The following is a 21,915-nucleotide window of genomic DNA, read 5'->3' on the forward strand; positions in this document are numbered from 1 at the left end:
ACCGCTGCACTTTTCACACTGTAATTATCCCGAGAAAGGCTCGTGTCTTTCGTCGCAATGGCTCTGTTCTCTTAAGCCGAGGAGTTTTTTTTCTTTCGTACTTGTGAGAAGTGGGGAAGTTTTGGAGCCGCTCATAAAGCGGCTGCACTCGGTCTCCTCTCCCTCTCCTTCCCCTCAGCGGCTGTCGGCACATCCTCGGACCGTCGCGTAGCCCATGATGTTTGGAGAGCGCTCTCACTTCTTTTCCAGCTAGAACCGACAGCAGGGTGTTTTATCACTATCCATCATTATCCTTCACACTGGATTTAAGTGAGGATGGCTCTCGCGTGGATCTTTATCTCCGTTCTCCCTCTGCTCGGCACCGGCTCGCAGGGAGTCCAAGGTCGGTGTCAGATGTTTTTCATGTTTCCCTCGTCTAATGACTGCACGCTGTGCCGGATTAGCGTAATTAGCCTGTATAAAAACTACTAAAAACCGTCTCTCGGTCTGCCGAAGCCGTGCAAACTTGCTCTTCTCTTAGAAAAGCTTTAGTGCTACTCTGTAAACAGTGTTTGAAGGTGGTGAACGTTTCTCCTCAGGATGAACAAAGTCGTCTCGGTTGTGGTGAAACAGGCAAATATGTAGCGCTGTAATCTGTGTTTGTAGTGCCATTAGCTGGGAGTCCCAGTGGGAAATGAAGCTTTAGCTCATGAGCGAGGCTGTCACGCTGCCTCGCTGTCCTGTGGTGAAAAAAGACTATTTATATCTCAGACTGTAGACTTGACCCTTTTCTTTCCCAGCCCTGAACACGGGTAGTCTCACTGGCTAATGTCTAACTTAGTGAAGAAAGGGAGGGCAGGTTTATCTGTATAGCACATTTCACACGCAGAGGCAGTTCACTGGGCTTTTCATTCATAAAGCAAAAGGTGAAGACAGGACGTGAGAGTCGAGAGTGAAAGACAGCAAAAAATACAAGGCTTAGAAAATCTATCTAAAAGAAAGTAAAAGGTACATGAAGTGGAATAAAGAAGCAAACGGAATTAAAACAAAGGACTTGAGTGTCATTAAAACTGGCTTATTAAGGGTGAAGTGCAGTGAGTTCTGGCTGTTTGTACACCAGGTGAGTACTGCTTCCCCGTGTTTAGTTTGGACTCTGGGCTTTACTAGCTGACCTGAGTCCGTGGATCTGAGGCAGGGGTATTCAGTCCTATCTGCAAAGGGCCAGTGTGGCTGCAGGTTTTCATTCCAAACAAACTGGAGCACACCTGATTCCACACATGAATCAGCTGGTCTCCGTCTTTACACAGTGGATCTTGCTTTGTTGACATGAAAACCTGTAGCCACTCTGGCCCTTGGCGGACACCCCTTATCTAAAGGCGCTGCCACTGTCCATTGAGATTTGTTGTGGTTAGAAAAAAAAACTTTGATCTTACAGGCCTCTGATCTCTCACTGCCACACAGGCTCGCTGTAAAGATTTAACATGGGGACATTGTGCAGGCTGCCTTTTGTTTACCTGTAGTTGCATTAGTCGTGTTAGTGTGGAAACATACAGGTGCGCCTTAGATAATCTTCTAGGTCATTTTAAGGGGCCTGTATTATGGAAAACATTTCATGTTTTGTTGAAAGTTTGATTATGTGGCCTAAACGCTCTTGCAGAATGTACCATTAACTCACCAGTCCATACAGTCCATGTATTTTGAGGTCATTGTTTTTGTGATGTAACAGAAGCTCACATTAGCATATCGCTGTTGATGGAGCAAAACCTCCAATCTCCAAAATCATAACTTTACAGGAGAAGGAAAAAACCTACTTTACATCGAACGTAAGTCAGTGGAACCAGACGTCGTTCCGAGTCATTTTAGGCCATTTCTTTTTGTCCATTCATCATGAAATTTACACGTGAGGTAAAGGGCGACAGGTATTTTCAAATTGTGTCAAAAACTGAAAAACGTCAAAAATAGAGATACAAGGTTTTCTTCAGACGTCAGCGGTATACCAGTTTAGCCCCCAAAATAGTGTGGTGACCATTCGTAGGGATGAAATGGGGTTGGGGTTTTTGCCACATAAAACCACATGAATGTCAGAGGGAAAGATGAAAGAACTAGAAAAGTGTGGAATACAGTCCTTTTAACTTTGGAGGCCACTCATAATAGAGCAAGTCTGGTCAGTCTTTAGTTTTGTCTGCCATCAGTGTCTGTTCATGAATGAAGATGGAAAGCTTTTATAGTTGGAGACTAAAGTTGTTTTTGCTTTTGGATTTAATGGTGTAGATTTGCCGTAAATCCAGTGGAACTGGGTTAGAAGTGAAGCAGAACTAACACCCAATAAGCTGTACAAACACATTTTGAAGTTTGTAATGAAAAAAAAGAAAGTTGTTCTTGAATTAAATTACAGGCCTAGAAGCTTTATCACACACCAAGGCCAATAAAATACCACTTTGTTAGGAGGAGCCACTGTAAAGACAAATTGCTTGTGTGTTTAATATACTTGGTGAAATAAAGTGATTCTACTTGAAAAAACCACATATCTATGATAGGATCTCTGCTCATGGGCAATGTCCATCATGTTCGAAGCATATTTTGTTATGCATCAAATAATGACAAGCCAAATAATAGTAAGAGTTAATGGGCTGTTATCATACTGTCTACTTTTTAAGCCATTTGAGACAAACCGTTAAGTTTTATTAATGGACACTGTGAAAATGAATGGTGTTGTCCACCATTGAATAGCTAAGGCTGTTTAAGAAGCTTTTAACAGTTCTCCACACTGACATATTGATTCTTTTTCCACTCCGATGCTCCTGCTGCCTCTCCATCTTCAGGAGCGTGTGTCTATCAAGGTGCGCCGGTTGCGGTATGTATTCATTTGTCTCATTACTTTTTGCTTTAGTCTGGTTTGCTTCATCTTTTTAATGTTTCCCTTTGCAGTTATGCCAGCTTCGAGTCATAATTCTGCCCCATTTGCTCAAGCCGGACTTGCCAGCATTAATAATTCAGGAGTACATTATCGTGGCACCGCCTCTGAAGGCTGTGGCCTGATAAAGTATCAATCAGAATAGACCTAACAGCTACTGGAGCCATAGATGAGCAGAAGTACCTCATGAAAAAATGAACACCCGCAGACTTCGTGAATGCTAATGGGACTGAGAGAGTGGCTGGATTATGCCGTTTGAGAAATGCCTCATTGTCTCGTTGAGGACCTTCCTCCGAAAACGTCTTGTTAGGGAGTGGAAGAGCTCTTTGCAAGTCATATACTCCATGACTAATGACTCTATTTGCAGTTTTCTGAGTGGTGCACTGGTGGAAATCTTTGCATTTGAGTAGGGCTGTCACTCGCCGTTACATCAGTAATCGATAAAATTAACATAACTGAACAAAAACAAATCACAAAGAACTTTTCAGAGGTTCCAGAGTACTTGACTGGAAAAAGATAAACAAGGAATACTTGTATGAAATCTAATATATACATATAAACAGTATATAGAAGTAACATGCTTATAAATTGGTAGACAGGCTTATAAACTGTTAGACATTGGTAGAAACCAGTAGAAGACTTTAAAACATGTTATCGTCATGGAATTTGCCAAATAATCACTGAAGATTGATCACGAATGTACATTTTAATCAATGAATCAGTTTTGACAGCCCTACTTTTGAGATTGTCCTCCTTTAGTTGTTTGTAATTTTCTGAATCTTGCTTGCAACTTCACTCCTGCCTGTTTATTTGCTTGTGAAAGAATTCAAACATGATCAGTTGTCTTAGTTGCTTGTTTTATGGGAATTCAAAGCAGTAGAACCACAAGACGAAAAATGTGTTTTGTTACGAAAAAGTTCCATTTGTGAGGCTGTTTGGTGTTTAGGCTCCTTCAGGGGCAACAACTGGTCATTTCTTTTGGTGGGTTGGTATCGGAGGGGGGGGTTTGGTTGGGGGGGGGGGGGTAAGACACATGACTTGGGTTCCCAAAACAACACACCATAAAGCTGCACACCATTTTTCACCAGCTTGTAATGGTGGATAATGACATCCCAACTCTCTACCTCTTTGAAATGCTAGTAATTAGACCCAGTGTAAATGCACAGCAACAGCTTCTCACCCATGTTGCCTTTAAGATAACTGATAGCTTCAACAACCAGTGGTATGTCGTTAGTAGCATGGCTTCTGTTGAGCCTGGGAAGGGTTTGTGGAGAAAGAAAGAAAGGAAAAAGTAGGGATAGAGGGGTGGGATGATGGAGGTGGACAGGTGGAGACATGCTCACACTCTTTCAGGAAGAGGCCCTTCAGAGTTCAAAGAGAAAAGCTGCCCAAACACCTGGAGGAGCCAGTTTGTACCAGGGGAAAAAGCAGGACAGATTTAGGCTCCTTTGTCCAAAATCTTTGGACATTGTGCTAATAGAAAGTGGTAATGAGTAAACATGGTTTAGGAAGGTTTGCTCTGTGGTCTGGTGCTCAGCTTTAGAATGTGCATGGAAATCTGCAGCTTTATTACAGGGGGATATATTGTCTGCCTTGGTCTTGATATCACAAAACAGTATTAGTTTTAGAATTAGTGGTGTAGATAGTTGGTTAACTGCAATGTATGTGACTTGCTTGGTGCGTCTGATTGTTTTGAAAGAACAGTTACAAGGTAATAAAGGTTGTTTTCCTTAAAAAGTACATAACCTGGCTGCCTCGAAGGCAGCCTTAAAGTCTTTTTAATGCCTTAAGGTGACCATTTTCCCCCCCTGTTAATTCATTAGTCATTATGCTCAATTCATCATATCATCATATCTTCTCTCAAAATGTAACGACTTTTGCCTGCCTGAAAACCATCTTCTGATGTTTGATTACATCACAGAGCACCAGCAGGAGGGGACAAATAATATTAACCCGAAATGTCATGTTTCACCTCTCCCAGCGAGGCCACAGCTAATGCATTCTGTCTGGGTGTCAAACCTTTATGATATGTATTGTGCAACATGACATTGATTTTAGGTATATCTATGATATTCATGCCATATAACAAATCCCAGCATCAAATAATACGTTAACTGAATCATGATCTGTTTTGCATTATGTTAACTTTTTGATGTTAAAAATGTAAATGTAAAGAAAACCTGGTTACTTGTTTTGTTTTGTTTTTTACATAATGGGAAAACCAAAATTTGCCCTTTTATTTGAAATATAAGAATCAGATGTCATTTGTAAACATTGTTAAAATTTTAAAACATACTGTTGGCTCCCCTGTCCATCCAGTCCATTCATGGAAAGCAATATATGGAAACATTGAATTCATTGTTGTTTTTGGTGTTGTGAAAAAACAAATTTATTTACATTTATCTGCCTATTCAGCCAATGTCGGTTTAGCTCTACCCATAATGTTGAAGTTATAGGGAGTGTTTCACCCTGAGCTGCTTTTTGAGTGAAGGACAGTGCAAGGCAGCCAATCAAAACAGACCTTATTTATGTCCGTTTTAAATGCACAGTAACAAAAAGGAGGCTGAAAAGCGCTCAGGTATGAATAAATCGTGACTGTTTTGATACAGAAAACCACACATATGTGGACAGCATGGAAAAAAGTAGTGGAAGACGTTTATAATACAGTGGAAGGTTCCCTTTGGTGTGATTTTAAGGGGAACAGAACAAAACAGTCCCATCAAATTCAGGTTTGTAAGACATTCTTTAAGCCTAGAGTAGCGATACTCCTGCAGAATGAGTTCAATAACTTTATTAATGCCAATGTTAGTATGATCTACCATTGTAATGTGATATATTTGGGAAATATTATGATGTTTAACATGGATGCTCGTCGTTAAGTGTTTGTAGCCGTCTTTCCCCAGTGAAACTTTCTCTAATCAGGTTTCAGATCTGAGCAGAAAGGCAGCAGTCATCTAAAGTAGATTTTGAGTTGGTAACACAGAGACCCTGCTGGGACTCATCTGGCAGTCTTCACAAACATAATTTATGAATGTACTGCTTTTCTGGCTTTCAGCACTTAAAAAAGCCCTTCAAAATGAACCCAACAGGAGCACAATTATTTGGTGGAAGCTGTATATCCTGAGATGTCTCAAGATTGTGCACCTTGAATGAGGAAAAAAAACATTGCTCACATGAATGAAAACTTCCTTTGGTGAAGATAGTTGGCTAAATGTACTGACAGGGACTAACAGACAACACTAGGGATACCCTGACCCAGAGGAGGTGGAAGAAGTATCATTAATACCTCCTGCAGCAGTACTTGCCCTTTCCGTAATGCAGCATACTCTGCATTACAGTACACTCGCATCCAAATATATCACTTGTGCTTCAGGGCACGAATTCTTGGCATTGCAAGTAGTCCTCCTGAAGCGATAGAAAATCTAGGGCACTTTGCAAATAGAACTGTCTAAACAGAGGCCTGCTAAAGTGACGCAGATGAGGTTTTATTACAGGGCATATGTGGTAATAAGGGATAACATTTTCAAACTGTCAAAAAAGTCAGCTTTGCACAGGTTTGCAGGCTCACGGGGAGCATAACAAATATTTCTTTTGAGGAATAACATTTTGATGGACATGAGAGGCTTCTGAGTATTAAGCCACGAGAAAAGTGAACTTGGTTGTTGGAGACATGAGTTGCTAGTGAGTGTTTTTTATCTTGGTTCTTCCTCAGTGCACCATCCATGATTAGTAAAGCCCTTGTTTTGACTGGGACAATCATGTAAGGTTTGGGATTTACAGACTTTAAAGCCCAAATGTCTCTTTGAAGCTGCCCGGCAACCAAAATAAGTGGTGGAAGCCTCCTAGAATTATTTTAATATCTGGGCAAATTCTCTCGCTAGCATATTTTATTATGTTTCACTTCCAGGGCCGAGCAGTACTGGGGAAAAAGACACATTGTGATATTTTAGGTTTCTTCACTAAATATCGATAATCCAGGAAGTATTATCTCAATTAAATCAATTACAGTATGCCTTGGAATTTATTAAAACCCTCTGGTGATCCCCAGTAAAGTTTCAGGCATCAGACAAAACAGCTCTGGGTCTCAGGAAAAACAGTCATACAATGGAACATCAGGCAAAAAGACAAAAAGCATTAGGCTGAGCTAAGTGGCTGTGGCCTCCGTAGCATTGGACAGTAAAGTTTGTGTTCACAATTACATTGTTTCTTACTAGATTACTAACAGTTTGTGGACAAATTATAGATAAAATTACTGAAACCCACTGAAAATGATGAATTTACGAAGAAATGTATAATGAATTGAACCCTGGTATCCCATCAAAGTCCCTGTTTAACTGATCACTGTAGTCATTTTCCACATGTTTCTCAATTAAGAAGATACTGTTACTGGCATAGCCTGTTGTGCAGCCCTTCTTACTATGATCTCAATGATTTCTGAAATTAAGGAGCTATCTCATTTGATTCTTTTGGATATTACAAAGTAGACCCTGTAGTTTGTTACTGTTTAGCTAAGACACCAATTGGCAAACTCTTGCTTCATTAATAGCCTGGCTTAGTTCCAGATGTTCCCTGATGTGACTGACTTCACATAGCTTTCTTGGGTAATCCAGCTGAGCTTTTACTAACATATTGACCTGAGGGTGCTGCCTCTGTTTAGGCCCACTGAGCACATGAGAGATTTTCTCTTTGATTAACCCGAACAATAACACAATGGCTTTACTTCCTTGGGTAGCTGGAATGTTGGACTTAGTGTGTTATGAAGACTCTAAGGTGAGATGCAGGTGATGATGTTTCTTAAGGTAAAGCAGTGTTGAGTCACTTAGTAACTACCCCATTAGCTTAGCTTGCCTTTGGCAAACACCAAGTTTGACTGGTAGACCAACAAACAAACCATGCAGACCTCTTTTCTTTCTCAGAGTGGCCCTGAGGAGAGTTGTTTGCCAGGAGGTTCTTTCTTTTTTTTTGTCTTGCAGTCCATTCCCAATGCTAAACCCACAGCCGTTCGTAAAGTATGTTTGTGTTCTGTTTTTGGGGTGGACAGGGCTCTAATCCTATTTGTATTCTGTGCTCTTTTGTACTTTCTTAGCCTTTTACTGAGTGCACGTAGGCCTTATGTGTGAATTTGCAAAATACCAAAAGTTATATTATGAATTCTTCTGCTTGCATTATTATTAAACGCCTTTAAAGTAATGTTAGAGGTGAAGGTGGAGCTCAAAGTGTGAGCAGATGGTACATTCGTGGGCTGTTGCTAGTCCATGTCTGTAAAGTTAATGTCGTGAAACTCCACATAAAAACATGTTTTTAAACATGTAGATTTGTGTTGCATAAGCAGAAAACACTAGAAGTGTAAAACGACATTACTTCTTACATGGAGAAACAGGCCTTTTGGTCAACAATAGGTCAGTCACTTTTTCTCAGCTTTTATTGAGTCCATCCTTTGCTTTTATTACAGCTTCCATAGTTTTTCATTGAAATATATTGGATTATTTTTTCACACCTGCAAAGTTCAGTCTTAGAAGTTGGTTCCATTCTATGCTTCTCACGAAGTAATTCCAAACAATTTCAACGTTGTTGAGGTCCGGACTTTGAGGTGGTCTGAGAACACCAACAGCTTCGTTGTGTAATTTGCAAATGTTCTTCTTTTTTGTCTATTTTCTTCTCTTAGTAACAGTTTGACAGATGGTCAGTATGTTATATATAGTCAATATCCATTAGCACATCCGCATGGTTGGTATTTCTGATAAAATGGCCAGTCAGTGTAGTTATAAAGTTGGTGCACCTACTTGTGCAACGCAGTGGAAAATGGAAATGTTGTGATTTTGTAAACTGCATGGATTTTGAGTTTTCTTTCTTTAACTTGAAAAAACTGTGACGGTCAGAAAACATCATCTGTTCTTAAGGAAACCCTGGAGATTCCTCAGGGGTGGTTATCCTTAGCTGATCTGTACGAGTGTTGCTGTTCCATTTTGGAACATGGCTGATGGCCCCCTCTGTGAATACCACAGAGACAGATGATGTGAGATGGCAGAGTGCTGGAGGGGAGCCTGAGGAAGTTAAGATCCAGACCAGGCCCGTCTTTGCTTTCGTTTCCATTCAGCTTTTTAAGCTATGTGTTTTGCTTATGTTCCTCAGTGCTCCAGTCGCAGATTGATACATTCCTGGGGTGGCTTGCTGCACAAGATAGCAGCACTGAGGTGGCATGTTTCCCTGGTAACCAGATCTCTCAACATATGCATTTTGGCCACTCTCCCAACTGATAACAGTGAAAATAACTAAGTAAATCATTCTGTGCTTTCTGGTGGCCCCTAGGTAAAATGGATATTTGAAATTAACGTCAGTCTTTTGGAGAGCAGACAACGATTGCTTTATGAGCTTGATATAATGTTTGAGCACATATCATAATTGCGAAGCTTCAAGTAATCCCTGATTAAGTGAACAGGAGCACTGACATTAGCCTGTAGGAGTTAGTGATGTTTTGCTTGTGTAACAAAAGTATGTTGTAATGTTGCACTAATTGCTTCTCACTTAGAAACAAGTGGAAAATTTCTGCCTAAACTTTCAATCAGTACCTTTATTGTGTTCATAAGTAGAAGAGGAGATATCTTTTCTTATTGTGATGCCTTTTTTCACATAAGGAGTCAGTGGAAAATGCAGGCTTAAAGACAGTATAATGTAACTTATATATTATTATGTAATAATTATGTAGTTACTTTTAAATAGTATAAAATATGATATTTTCAACTCCAAGACCCTAAGCCTGGCTTTACATGGAAACATTCATGCAGCTAGTTGCATGTTATGAGCTGCCTGTTATGCAGTTTCTGCACGACTGGATAGTTACACAAAGCAATTAAAAAACAAAGCTGCACACAACATGTTCAGTTGCTCCACTAAACAAATGAAGTAAAATAGCAGCTCATATTTTTTCTACACCATTCTCCATCATTCTCACTATATAAAGTCATCTGCAACATGTGTTATCTGTCTATCTGGGGTCTTTTCAGATATGTTGAGTTTTTATCTGTTGTGCCTTTTAGAATCAGAATCAAGCTTTACTGGCCGGGTGTGCTTACAGGAGCTCACAGTGCACAGTATCAGACAGACATTTACATCTAGTGAATAAAAACAACTATAAAATAAAATAAAATAAAATATAATTCAAAAAAACAATTTATTAGCCATTGCTGTTATAGCCTGACCCAGTGTGTCCAATCTTATTTGCAAAGAGCCAGTGTGGCTGCACAAATGAGCCGGAACACACCTGATTCCACTTGTTCAATCAGTTCAAACAACTGAGCTCCTGCTTTGTTGGAATAAAAACCCGTAGCCATGCCAGGCCCTTTATGGACAAGATTGCACAGCTCTGGTCTACTTGATGTCTCACTCATTCTGGACTAGAAGCACATTCTCCTCCGCTGTAATAATTGTCATCCTTTGCTATTTAGTTTCATGTTGGTTTCAAGCAACTGAAGTTGCATCAAAGTTTCAGTGTATAAAGCCAGCTTCATTGGGTTTTTTGATTGGCAAATTCATGAAACTTGTTTCTCAAGCTTGAGGCACTTGCAATTGTAGAGATGCTTGCAACAGTTTTAAATTGCATGATGCTTTACATTCTGGAGCCCTAGTGCAATTTAGTTTCATATAAGTTTCAAGCAACTGAAGTTGCTAAAGTAATGTAAAGCCAGCCTAAGTGCTAGGTTAGTTGCTTCAGCACCTGGCTTCTGTTGTATGTAAACATGTTTTCTGTTCTTTTCTAAATACATGGAAATGTGCCAAAAGTGTTGTAGTTGGTGATCGACCATGTGCTGCAGATTCATCAGATTAAGATCAGGATGAACTAATACTGTCATGTTCCTATTCTTTTCTGGCTAAGCATTGGTGGAGTTCTTGAAGGTTTGTTTTTGTTGGTTTGTCTGAATCTTCTATATTCTTCTATATTCTGACTGTCTAGAACTTTGATTCTCAAGTCTTTTTGTGCCCTGTAAATGCACACTTCCCGTCAGTGTCCTCACACCATTTTAATAATGGCTTGTTAAGCGAGCAAAGCAGCAGGCGTAACTTTTACCACTTTGTCTGGCCTCTTTGAACACTCACTGCCCTGTAGTCATGTTTCGACTCATTTTTAGACAGGCCCTGTCTTTAGGCACAGCAGGCCCAGCTCTCTTTCATCGTGACTCTGACGCACTTGCAGTGGCTTGAAAAGTGGCTGAAGTGTAAATCAGGCAACAAAGCCAGAAACCCCTGCTTTCACAGCACTGCTTTCTCACAAAGAATCGCAAATGTGCCAAGGCAGTCACAGCCCCACTGCGCTGTATTATAATGAAAGATTTTACGGAACGAAAGCGTGTTTCATTAGAGCATGTGATTTGCAAAGGAAATGGCCACTGAGGTTTATAAACAAAGCATTTAGCATATTAAAGGCAGACACAAATAGCTTGAATTCTTCCGGGTGTTTGGAAGGATTGCACCTACCTGTAATGTGGGTCCAAGCACCTTTAGAGGGGTCTGTTGTCAATGTTTGCTCGTTTGCTTTTCCTTTTGACTGCTTTTAGGCCGCTGGGATTCCTTTGTCCTGTTTTTTTCCTCTCATTATTAATTTAATCAAATTCAAATGTGCCACAATACTGTGTGAATTTGCCAAAGTGGGTTTGTTAAGTTAGTGGTACGCACCAAAAATTCAGTGTTGGAGTCGCCAATATGACAAAGTTAACACTATTGTGATTCATTATATCACACAACAGTTTTCAGGGGTATCGTCAGAGCTTCTACACTGAAAAACTGTATCCATCATACCAAATGACAGATTTTAGAGTCTGTAAATGACAAGACACTAAATTCATTTTGCTACGGTAAGTATCATTTCATAGCTTTTTGGTAGCCTTGCATACAGGCAAGTTAGCTTCAATCCACTTTAGCAATCAAATGTGGATAAACTGTGCTCTTGTATGGAGGAGTTTTCAATGTTTTTTTGCAGTCAAAACATCAATGATTTTAAATGTGCGATGCAAATTGGCTTTAGCTCTTTTTTTGCCTCTAATTAGTAATAACCAAAAGTTTATTTCAGAAAAAGTGAACACACCTTGTAGAACACTTCAAGCTTTAATGACTTATTAACCCTGCAAGGAACTGCAGAAGGCACTTGGCGTTACCCAGAACTACCAGTGGACAGTATGGCCAAAAATGTCTATGTGTAAATGCAGTGGTATAATTAATATGTCTGATGGTTTCGATAGACATCACAACAAAAATATTTACTCAAACAAAATCATTTAGATGCATAAATAAAGCTATGTTTGTAGATTAACAGTGGCTTGTTATTCTATAACTTAATATTCTATCACTTTTGTAAATAAGAAATATTTTGAACAACCAAAGCGAATGTGAAATATTTTTTATTGAACAAAGTAGTAAAAACAAAGCTGAACTGCTTTCATCAGGGACTCTCGGCTAAATGTGGTTGATGTGGTTGGTTAGCTTAGTTAGTAATGCTTGTATGTTGCGTCATCCATGGCTATTCGTGGCAGACCGGTATAAAAGTTATGAAAAAACTCATACCCCAGTAACAGCTGGCATACCAGATCTCCCTCTAATACCTAGAACCTATGGAAAGTAGATGTTGCCATTTATACACTTTATGCTCAATAATTTGCATAACAAGGTCTAAACAAAATGTTTATTGTTATATTATTACAACGCATATTCAGTTATTAATTATTTTTATAGAACAGTCCTCCAGTTACATACTAATACAGGTCATAATGAACAAAGCTTAATGCAAAACGAATGAACCATTTAGATGTGTCTAAAATATCAAGACCTCAATAAAACCCCCAACATTCTTTAAATAGGGCACTGCTGTTATGCTGGTTCATTTTTTTCAGCTCGTTTGCAAAACTACATGTGGTGTTCAGTGAAAATGGCTTAAAATATTGTGATGTGATATTTTTAACATATACTCACTGTCCAATGAATGTATGTCCATTTTTGTTGATTTTGATTTCTTTACATCATTTCAATACACCAGCTGTCCTTTCCATTGTGTAAAAAGTTCATGATGAAAGGACAAATAGAAATGCTCCAAAATCACTTGGAACAAAATCTCTTTACATTGACTTACATTGAAAGGTAAGAGTGTTTTTGCCCTCTCCTGTAAAGTTCATATTTTGAAGATACTTGTTTTTCATATCAACTAACATGTCAGCAGTGTCAGACGTTCACCTCTTTAAAACCAAATGTACAAGGACCAGCGATGCAGACTGGAATCATTTGTATGCAAGGAACTGATGCAACACATCACATTCCCTTTACAAGACGAATGAGTCCTTTGATTAAGGCTAAATTTATATCAGAGGGAATATCTGATGAAATATTTCCGTTCTACATTGAACTCTTCAGAAAACATTTGCGCAGACCCTGAGCGTTTTGACCGCAGCTCATTTTTGAAGCACAGCTCCTTCCTCCCAAGAATGCCAACCACAGGGGAGTGAGAACAGAGACGCTTTCAAACAGGCTTAAGGGATAGAATAAGAGAACAATAGGGGTGCAGGGCTAAGTGAGGACTCTGGAGGTGAGTGACCTCTTACACCATTATGAAACCTCCCGCACTGGTGTGTGTACGTGTGTGGTTTTAGGGGTGGGTATGGTGGGTAGGAGAACCGGAACACAATACACATTTTCTCTAAAAGCAGTAGCGCCTGAGTACAGTAGAGGCCGTCTGAATTGGGGCTGTAATTGCATTACTGCGCAAAAGTCAAGAGACCTGTCTTTCGTTTATTCAGTCTAAACAGCTGTTAAGTACGCTTAGAAAAGATGGTTCTTCAAGGGTTCTTCGGTAAAGCAAATGGCTCTATAAAGAACCATGAACACTCAAGGAACCCTTTGCATGATCATGCATCATGAAAGTGATTTTCAGGTTGATGGAAAATGTACTGTAGATAGTTCTATATAGGGTACTATGTAGCACCCAAAAGGGTTCTTCTATTGTTGCAAGCTTGACATCTTAACAATAGAAGAACCCTTTTGGGTGCTATATAGAACCATCTACAGCACATTCTGAAGAGCCCTTTCATGATACAAAGAATCCTTTAATCATGCAAAGGGTTCTTTAAATGTCCATGGTTCTTTATAGAACTTTTTTCTTTACTAAAGAAGCCTTGAAGCACCATCCTTTTTAAGTGTGTACAAGTTACTCATTTCATGTCAGGAAAAAAAGCAGGAAACATATAAAACGTAACAGCTTCCAGAACTAAGTATAATATCAAATCTATCAGTATTTAATTTATCCACTCTTTACTAATATGAACTGCTGCCACCTTAACTCTTCCAGTCATTCGGTCAGCCAACAAGGTACGGCTGCGCCATCCCAACAAGAGCTGTTTCCAAAAGAGACACTGACATTCACACAAGCGAGTGCCCAGCACACCTTAACTGGCCTGCAAGTTTCTTTCACATGTGCAGCCAAAAGCCTAAAGGAAGTATTTCTGAGGAGATTAGATAAAATATAATCCTCTTGCATGAGGAAGGAGAAATGAGTGGAAAAACAGGAGTTTCCCAAACTGGGGTTAAAACACAGACAGAAAAAGGGGCTCCTAACAACCATTTAAGACCTGGTAGACCACTGAAACTGTTCCCATCAGATAAACAGTACTTAAAGCTTTCGTCGTTGAGAGAGAGGAGAAAATCAAGCTTCACTGTTGATTCAGTTCCAGAAAAATCCACAGGTGTTTCTGTCCATCCTTCCACGGTGAGCAGACAACTCAGCACTATGATTCTGAAAGGATGCTTTTCTGTGTACTGTGTTGTATCTGTGATTGGCTCTATATGTTGTCTGCTTTTTTCTATGACACTGACAATGGCTGTTTTGACTGGAAGTGAAATGAAATGGTGGTCCCTGGATTTTGAACAGTACTCTGTGTCCATTATTGTAGATAACTGTATATCTTACAGTGCCAGACACCACATCAGCAAATCTCTTTGAGATTGTTCAACAACCCAGTGTCGTTTGAGGCAAGTGTGTGAAGATAGATATGATTCTTTATGCCTAAAAATACAGGTCTTCATCTTCTCTAACTGGGAACTAAAGGGGATCAAAGCTTGTCCTTAGATGAACTGACTGCTCCATGAAAGACTATTTCAGCCAAGGACTGCAGGGCTGCTTTAGAATCACTGCCTCTCAGAGGCTGTAATAATAGCTAACAATTACACCTGCCCCAGACCCCGTGCCTCGCAATCCTTTGGACGTGAGCATGCTTTATCTCATCCTCAGGAAACAGCCTACAGGCCTCACTCCCTACTGAATCAGCAAAGGCTGTGTCCATTTGTGGCAACCGAGCAAGGTAAACAAGCTCGAGGACTCCTCACTGCCCTTCATCATTGATCTCAGCAGCCAAGACGTGGCCTCGTTAGCAAACTTCAGTTCAGGAACCAGCCTGCAGGATGTCTGTTAGCCTTCTCTATGGTAGCCAGCTATGTTTTCCTTTGGGTGGCTGAAGTGAGAAACAAAGTTTGAGAAGATTTTCCAAGAAGGGGCCAAATGAGATTGTATAGTAGTTTTTTAGGTTGAGGAACACAAGCAGTGCAAAGTAGCATAGCTGTTTATCAAAATCTCCAAAAGCTATACCAAAGAAGGCGATTTCCAGCACTTTTTTTTGGATGTTTCACATTCTTTCAAGGGCTGAGGCATCAATCTGGTTTCTCACTTATCACCCTGAGAAGGATCTCTTTTTTACGTGGTACCACCAAGCTCTCTACGCTATGAATAATGCATTTTGTAGGGTGTTCTCAATTGCCTATGCAAGGGGCATCGTAACACCGCAACACCGCTGTCTGCAAGGCCTGAATAAGATATCCCGTTGAGATTTCACAGAATCGCCGTACCAAAATAGACTCCCCAGATGAAAGCCTTGAGCAAAAGTCACCCTCAGTGGTTCTTGCTTTTTTCTGCTCCACTGTAATATGATAGCATGTCAAGTGGAATGTGCTGTGTTGGACCTATACGCTTTTTACCTTTAACGTCTGTCATCCTGTGGCACGGTGCCTCCCCGATGGCTTTGCGTTGAAAAGAATGCCCTTGTTCTTTGGCCTGTCTGTCTTCAGCCTCGGGTCGAGGGCTGGCTAAAGGCCAGGTGCCGTATGATAGCTGATGATTTACACGTTGACGACTAGGTCAGCCTGGCAACACTCAATCTCTCTCAGTTCTCCCTGTCGTTATCTCCCTGTGGCCCTCTCCTACCTTCTGTCTCTGTCATCTGTCGGCATTAAAAGGAACGCTGCAATTAGCCTCTTCAGGTTCCGGTTTATTACAGATGTAATGCAGCGTATTGTGACTGCGGTGAAACACCTGGATGAGGATTCTCTCAGCCTGGGAAAGGGACAAACTATAATTTGCAGAGGAAGAGCTCTTAGAAAAGATGTTGAGGAGAGGCAAGAGGAGCAGAGTTTTGTCCTTCGAGGGCTTTTCAGAAGCAAGCACCCATCTGTCATTAGGTCAGCTTTTAAGTCATTTCACAGGCATGCTGGGAGAAAATTGTTGTCTATACAAGCCAGAGGAAGCTGAGACGCTCTTATGGGGAGTTTCATTTCATTGGTCTAGGCAGTAATAGTTCAGCACTCAGGCTAGAAAGGGCCAGACTTTCTATAGTCAACACTAAATCTATAGTTAAAAGTCTAGAGTTATTACTGTGAGATAGCTACACATTTTAATGTAATTATGTAGTTATATATTAGGGGCAGTCGTGGGCTGGAGGTTAGGGATCCAGCCTCATGACCAGAAGGTCACTGGTTCGATCCCCAGAGCCGACAGCACATGACTGAGGTGTCCTTGAGCAAGACACCTAACCCCCAACTGCTCCCCGGGCGCTGCAAATTGGGCTGCCCACCGCTCCAGGCAAGTGTGCTCACTGCCCTCTAGTGTGTGTGTGCTCACTGGTGTGTATGTGGTATTTCACTTCACGGATGGGTTAAATGCGGAGTTGAAATTTCCCCGTTGTGGGACTAATAAGGGTCTCTTAATCTTAATCTTAATTAAGTATGTAGTGAAATATGTTTACATTCTTTATTGATATTTGAGTCTGCAATTCGTTTTTCTGTTTGTTTCAAAAGAAAAAAAGACAGAAATAACAGTTCACCAAATTCAGCTGATAATAAAATATCTGCTTATGAACAAAAATGCGCAAAGGAAAGTTTTGAATCTTCACTTTAAGCAGAATTTCTTCACTTGTTTTGTGACCTGTTCAGTAAGTTGAACTGAACTGAAGGCCTGCTCTGCTTTAAATCAGGTAATAGTTACATGCTTTCTATGACTTCATATAGTGATGTGTTAAATCTTGCGTTTGTGATGGAACCAACAGTTCCATATTCATGCTGGCACTTCCAGAGTGGAGCTCTCGAAGATGAAAGCTTGAAGAACTACCTAATGATGGCAGCTTTGGTGGTCTACCAGGCACCACACCTGCTTTCAGTGTAATTATACTGAAATTATAATGAAAATACTGTAATTATATATGTAATTATATTACAAAAACGTAGAGTTTTTCTCATTCCAGAAAGCAATCATAATAAAACTCTTCTGCAGTAGAAAATCCACGTTTGGTTTCCTAAGGAATCATGTTTGAAAAAGAGGTTTTGTAATTGTGAAGGAATTTTAATGGTTTAAAGAACTTTGTCATAATGTAAAGGTTCTATACCAAATTGAAGGGTTTTTTCTTTCCCTTCCATTATGTGGATGTTCTTTAAACTCTAAAAAGGTTTTCTCATTTACAAAAATGGTTCTCCAAACAGCCATCCACTGAAAAGAGAGCCAACATCGGTTCTTCTGTGGCATTGCACAGATAAATGTTTAGGGCATCTTTATTAAGATCATATTCAAAATCATTTCTCTGCTGGTTTCAATGAGCTATGAATGAAAAATAATTGATAGTAAAATTACAGCAAGCTTTTATGATGGCTGACATCTAAATGTTCTAAGCATTCACATCTCAACTTCTAGGCTTTCTAAGGAAATGTGTAACTGCAGAGAGGCTGCAACTTGATTTAGATCATATATTAGTTACATATTGCTGCTGCCGGAAGAAAACCTCGTATCTCCATTTTTGTTGTTTTTCAGTTTTTGACATAATTATAAAGTTGTTCTTTACATTGTGTGTAAATTTCATGGACAATGGACCAAAACAAACGGCCCAAAACGACTTGGCAAAAATTCTGGTTCCATTGACTTACATTAAAATGCAAAGTAGGTTTTTTCCTTCTCCTGTAAAGTTGAGAAGGTAAAGGTTTTCTTCCGACAACAGTGATATGTTCCATTATGGAGTGATGTGTTATGTTTTCCATATAATGGAACTGACAGTTGCGAATTCACACCGATTCTGCTCTCAGCAGTAGCTACTGCTGTGTTACCTGATGGTAACCTCTTCTGCAAGTCATAAACTGACTGAGTTAGTGTGTATTACCCAGACGCCCTCCTCTACAGATTCACATGATCTATTCCTGGCAGTCACATAAATAAGCATATTAAACCCTCTTCTGGAATATTTCAGCCATGTAAATTTGCTGCATGCATATTCAACAGCAAGATAAACACAATGAAGACAACTAAGGACATTTTTTATCTTGGGGAAAAAACTTTAGCAAAAGGACAAATGCTAAACATTAACAATCAGCTCCTTCACATGCGTTATGTAAGCTGATGGCTGTTTTTGACTGAAAGTCAAATGAAAGCATAAGGTGGGTTTCTGACTTTTGCACAGTACTATATGTGCATCTTTTATATCTGGCTGTTAAAAGGCAGTTGTTCTTTATCCTGATCCTAGAGTATCACAGCCATGCCCATTTTAAAGCTTCCCCTGCTCCAGACACACTTAATCCAGCAAAGGAACTAACTAACCACCACTTCCTGAGGTGAACTGAGTCTGTTATGCTATGTTTGAGTGATATCAGTAACTGGGAAATTTTGCTGTTTCACTGAACAGTCGACAAAACTAGATTTACAACTAGGAAACTGTGGGTTCTAGATGATTCACCCTTTCGCTGTTTTCTCTGGATCTTCTTGCTTTCTTTGCCGGCACGGCTGGCGTATCCTTCAGCCAGCATAGGAATGGAGTGAAGTTGTGTTTACTAGTTAACAATCTGGTATGTACAACCTTCTGCTGAGCACCCAAACACAGCATTAGCGCAGAGGAAATAATACAACACAAAAACCATTGGTACTCTAGGATTGAGAACAACAACAAGGAATACAGAGCTGACCACATGATCATTATTTTGAACCTTGGCAAGTGTCAGCGTTTTCCCTCTCAAGGAGAATTGTTAGGAGGTGACAGGTGTGAGCATTCCTTGGGAAAGCAAAGACTCCTGTTAAGGGAAAGAAGGTTAACACATTAACTACAAGATTGGATCTGTACTGACACAACAGAAATGCTCAAGAAGTTTAGGTGTCCAGATTTAGCGATACAGCAGAGCTGCATCTCAGAATGGCTCTGTACAAACATACTGTACAAATATTTGAGATAGATCTTTTATTTCGGATGTTTAATGTTTTCTTTATGCCAATATCACCAGAGCGGCTTGATGAAGGAAGGAATGTTGTTTTGTGTTGATTTAGTTAATGATCAACGGGAAACAACCCAGTGACTGTTTCTCGCTATAAGCAGCCCGTATATCCCTCATGCATTACTGGCTCTTAATCACCGACTTGGCTCTGCTAATGGAGGCTTCAGAGTTTGGAAGTTCAGACCGGCTCCATTCATGTTCATTGTTATGGATTAAGCTTCATTTAAAGGGCTTTCGTTCCCATTGTGATTTGTACCCCCTTTCGAAATTCCTCTGGGCATTTGACATACCACTATGAGTCACCAGTCACATTCAAGCTGTAGGTCAGGGCCTAAATAGGGCCAAATAGGGCCCTAACAAATAGACAGTCGTTCCACTCCCTGCCCTGGAGACACACCATGCTAATGAGTGCTGCAGGCTAAGCCTCCAACTAAAGTTTTCCCGCTTTTTGACCTTCTTGACGAAAGGATCCAACTTTAGCTTCTCTGGCACCTCTGTTCCTGCGTCACTGGACCATGAAAAGTCAAGTCAAGAGGCTTTTATTGTCCTTCCATCTATGTACAAGTACACAGTGGAGTGAAATTACGTTCCTCCAGGAACAACAAGGAACAAAATGTACAAAGTGCGAACGTGCAGACGTAGTGTGCAAACAAAAAAATGAACTAGAAACAGTAAATACGATAAATTTAACAGACATTAGACACAGTAAACAGACAGGACAGTGGAGCACTGACACAGCACTCATTCTGGACATGAGGTAGTGGGATAAGGTGCAGAGATATTAACACGCTGTGATCTGTGAGGCATCAGTCAGAAGAAGTGATATGTGCTCACCCAGCACCAGCAACAACCCCCCCTTCCGCTAGTACTCTTGTAGTAGTTTGTCCTGCTGAAGAGGTCAGTAAAATGTCACCAGTGCTCAGTGTTTCATGCTTCAAAGCGATGCTTTGGCACAATTGTTTAACACACATTTTCCCTCACTCTAGCTGTAGTTTTAGCCATGACATGTTTAGTGTCAGAGGCTCTTTGGTTTTGCACTGGAGCCCAGGTGGTTAGGAGTAGTAGCTTGTATGTGTTTTTATCTGTTTCTATAGAAAATAGAATCATACAGTTTCATACAGTGTCAGAAATCACATAAGCAAGTCTGTTACATCACTTTGAGGGGAGTTTGCAATGAATTGTCAAAGTTTGGTCTATTAGCTGTAGGCATTGCTATGTACGGGAACACTTTTTATATTGGTGGTCCACTGTGGATGCTTTGTAGATGCTCAGTCCATCTTTAACTAACGTTTAACTGAAGACCTGTTAAATGTAACTGAACTTGAAATTGAGTATGAAATATCTTATTAACTCTAACTTCAACACAAGGCCTACACCTAATCCTAAGCCTGTCCTAACCATAATGTTGTTGAAAATCAGCAGAAGGTCTTTTTTTAATTTAAGGATGTAGATGATCTATAGGGGACTATCAAAATAAAGTGTCAAACTCTTTGATTGAATTTCTTATTATCTATTAACTTACAATACTAAAGTCCCACATGCAGTAAATGCAGTGATTAAAGGAAAGAGGCAAAACAACAGGAAATGGTTGGTTGGTCTGTGTCTGTATAGCAAATATGCTAGCTAACTAGCATAATAGCTAATTCAGAAGTTTTGTTCAGTTTTAAAGGAATGCGATCTGTAACGAACTAGCATCTGTAGCGAGCTAACATACCTGCTACATACTTGCTATCCAAACAACAGACTGACCAACATTATTGAGTGTTTTTTGTCTTCGTTTTAAATGCTGCCTTTACTGCGTATAGCGTTTTATTTGATCTTGAGTTCCTGCCGCTGTGATGAAGCTATATTAATGCTAATCCTTGGCTAAAAGCTTCTATTACTTCTCCACATTAAGTTTCTAGCTCAAGTGGAAAACCAATGATGCAGACTTAAGCTACTAAAGATCTCTTAGCTTATTGACTGCATTTACAACTTGTTTTACAAACTTGTTTGCTCTACTGTTGGCTGGTACCATTGTTCTATAATTTCAGTGGTGGACAGTAACTAAGTAAATGTAATTAGTTACTGTACTTAAGTAGTTTTTTCATGTATCTGTACTTAAGTATTTCCATTTTGGGCGACTTTTTACTTTCACTCTACTACATTTCAAAGTCAAATATCTCACTTTTTACTCCACTACATTTTGAGAAATCTGTCGTTCCTTTTGGTTGTTGTGTGTACAAAAATGTAACATGTCAAAACAAAATAAGCACAAAGCCAGAGCACCAATCAGGCACAGCGGTCACTTTGTTCTGAACTTGTTTTGACCTGTTGGTCATACCAACTCAGTGCAAGCACACTGTTTAACGTCAGGGCAGCAGCGTAAAGATTTGGGAGCACACACGTCTAAATGATGGAACTAACCTAACTTTGTGTAAATAGACCACAATATAGAAATATGTCCAGATATGCAGTCGTGACTGATGTGTTTCTTC

The 21,915-nt window shown here is 39.9% G+C and overlaps 1 protein-coding gene across 1 annotated transcript in view; it reads left to right on the forward strand.

Annotated features, from left to right (window-relative positions):
• Positions 1 to 21,915, forward strand: part of fras1 (Fraser extracellular matrix complex subunit 1) — a 203,055-nt gene continuing 181,140 nt past the window's right edge. Inside the window, exons 1-2 of the mRNA XM_017705134.2 lie at positions 1 to 382; positions 2,802 to 2,833. Of these exons, the coding sequence (XP_017560623.2) occupies positions 316 to 382; positions 2,802 to 2,833 (99 nt within the window). The 5' untranslated portion in view covers positions 1 to 315. The remainder of the gene's footprint in view (positions 383 to 2,801; positions 2,834 to 21,915) is intronic.

The sequence above is a fragment of the Pygocentrus nattereri genome, chromosome 20 (genome assembly GCF_015220715.1).
Source record: "Pygocentrus nattereri isolate fPygNat1 chromosome 20, fPygNat1.pri, whole genome shotgun sequence".
NCBI lineage: Eukaryota > Metazoa > Chordata > Actinopteri > Characiformes > Serrasalmidae > Pygocentrus > Pygocentrus nattereri.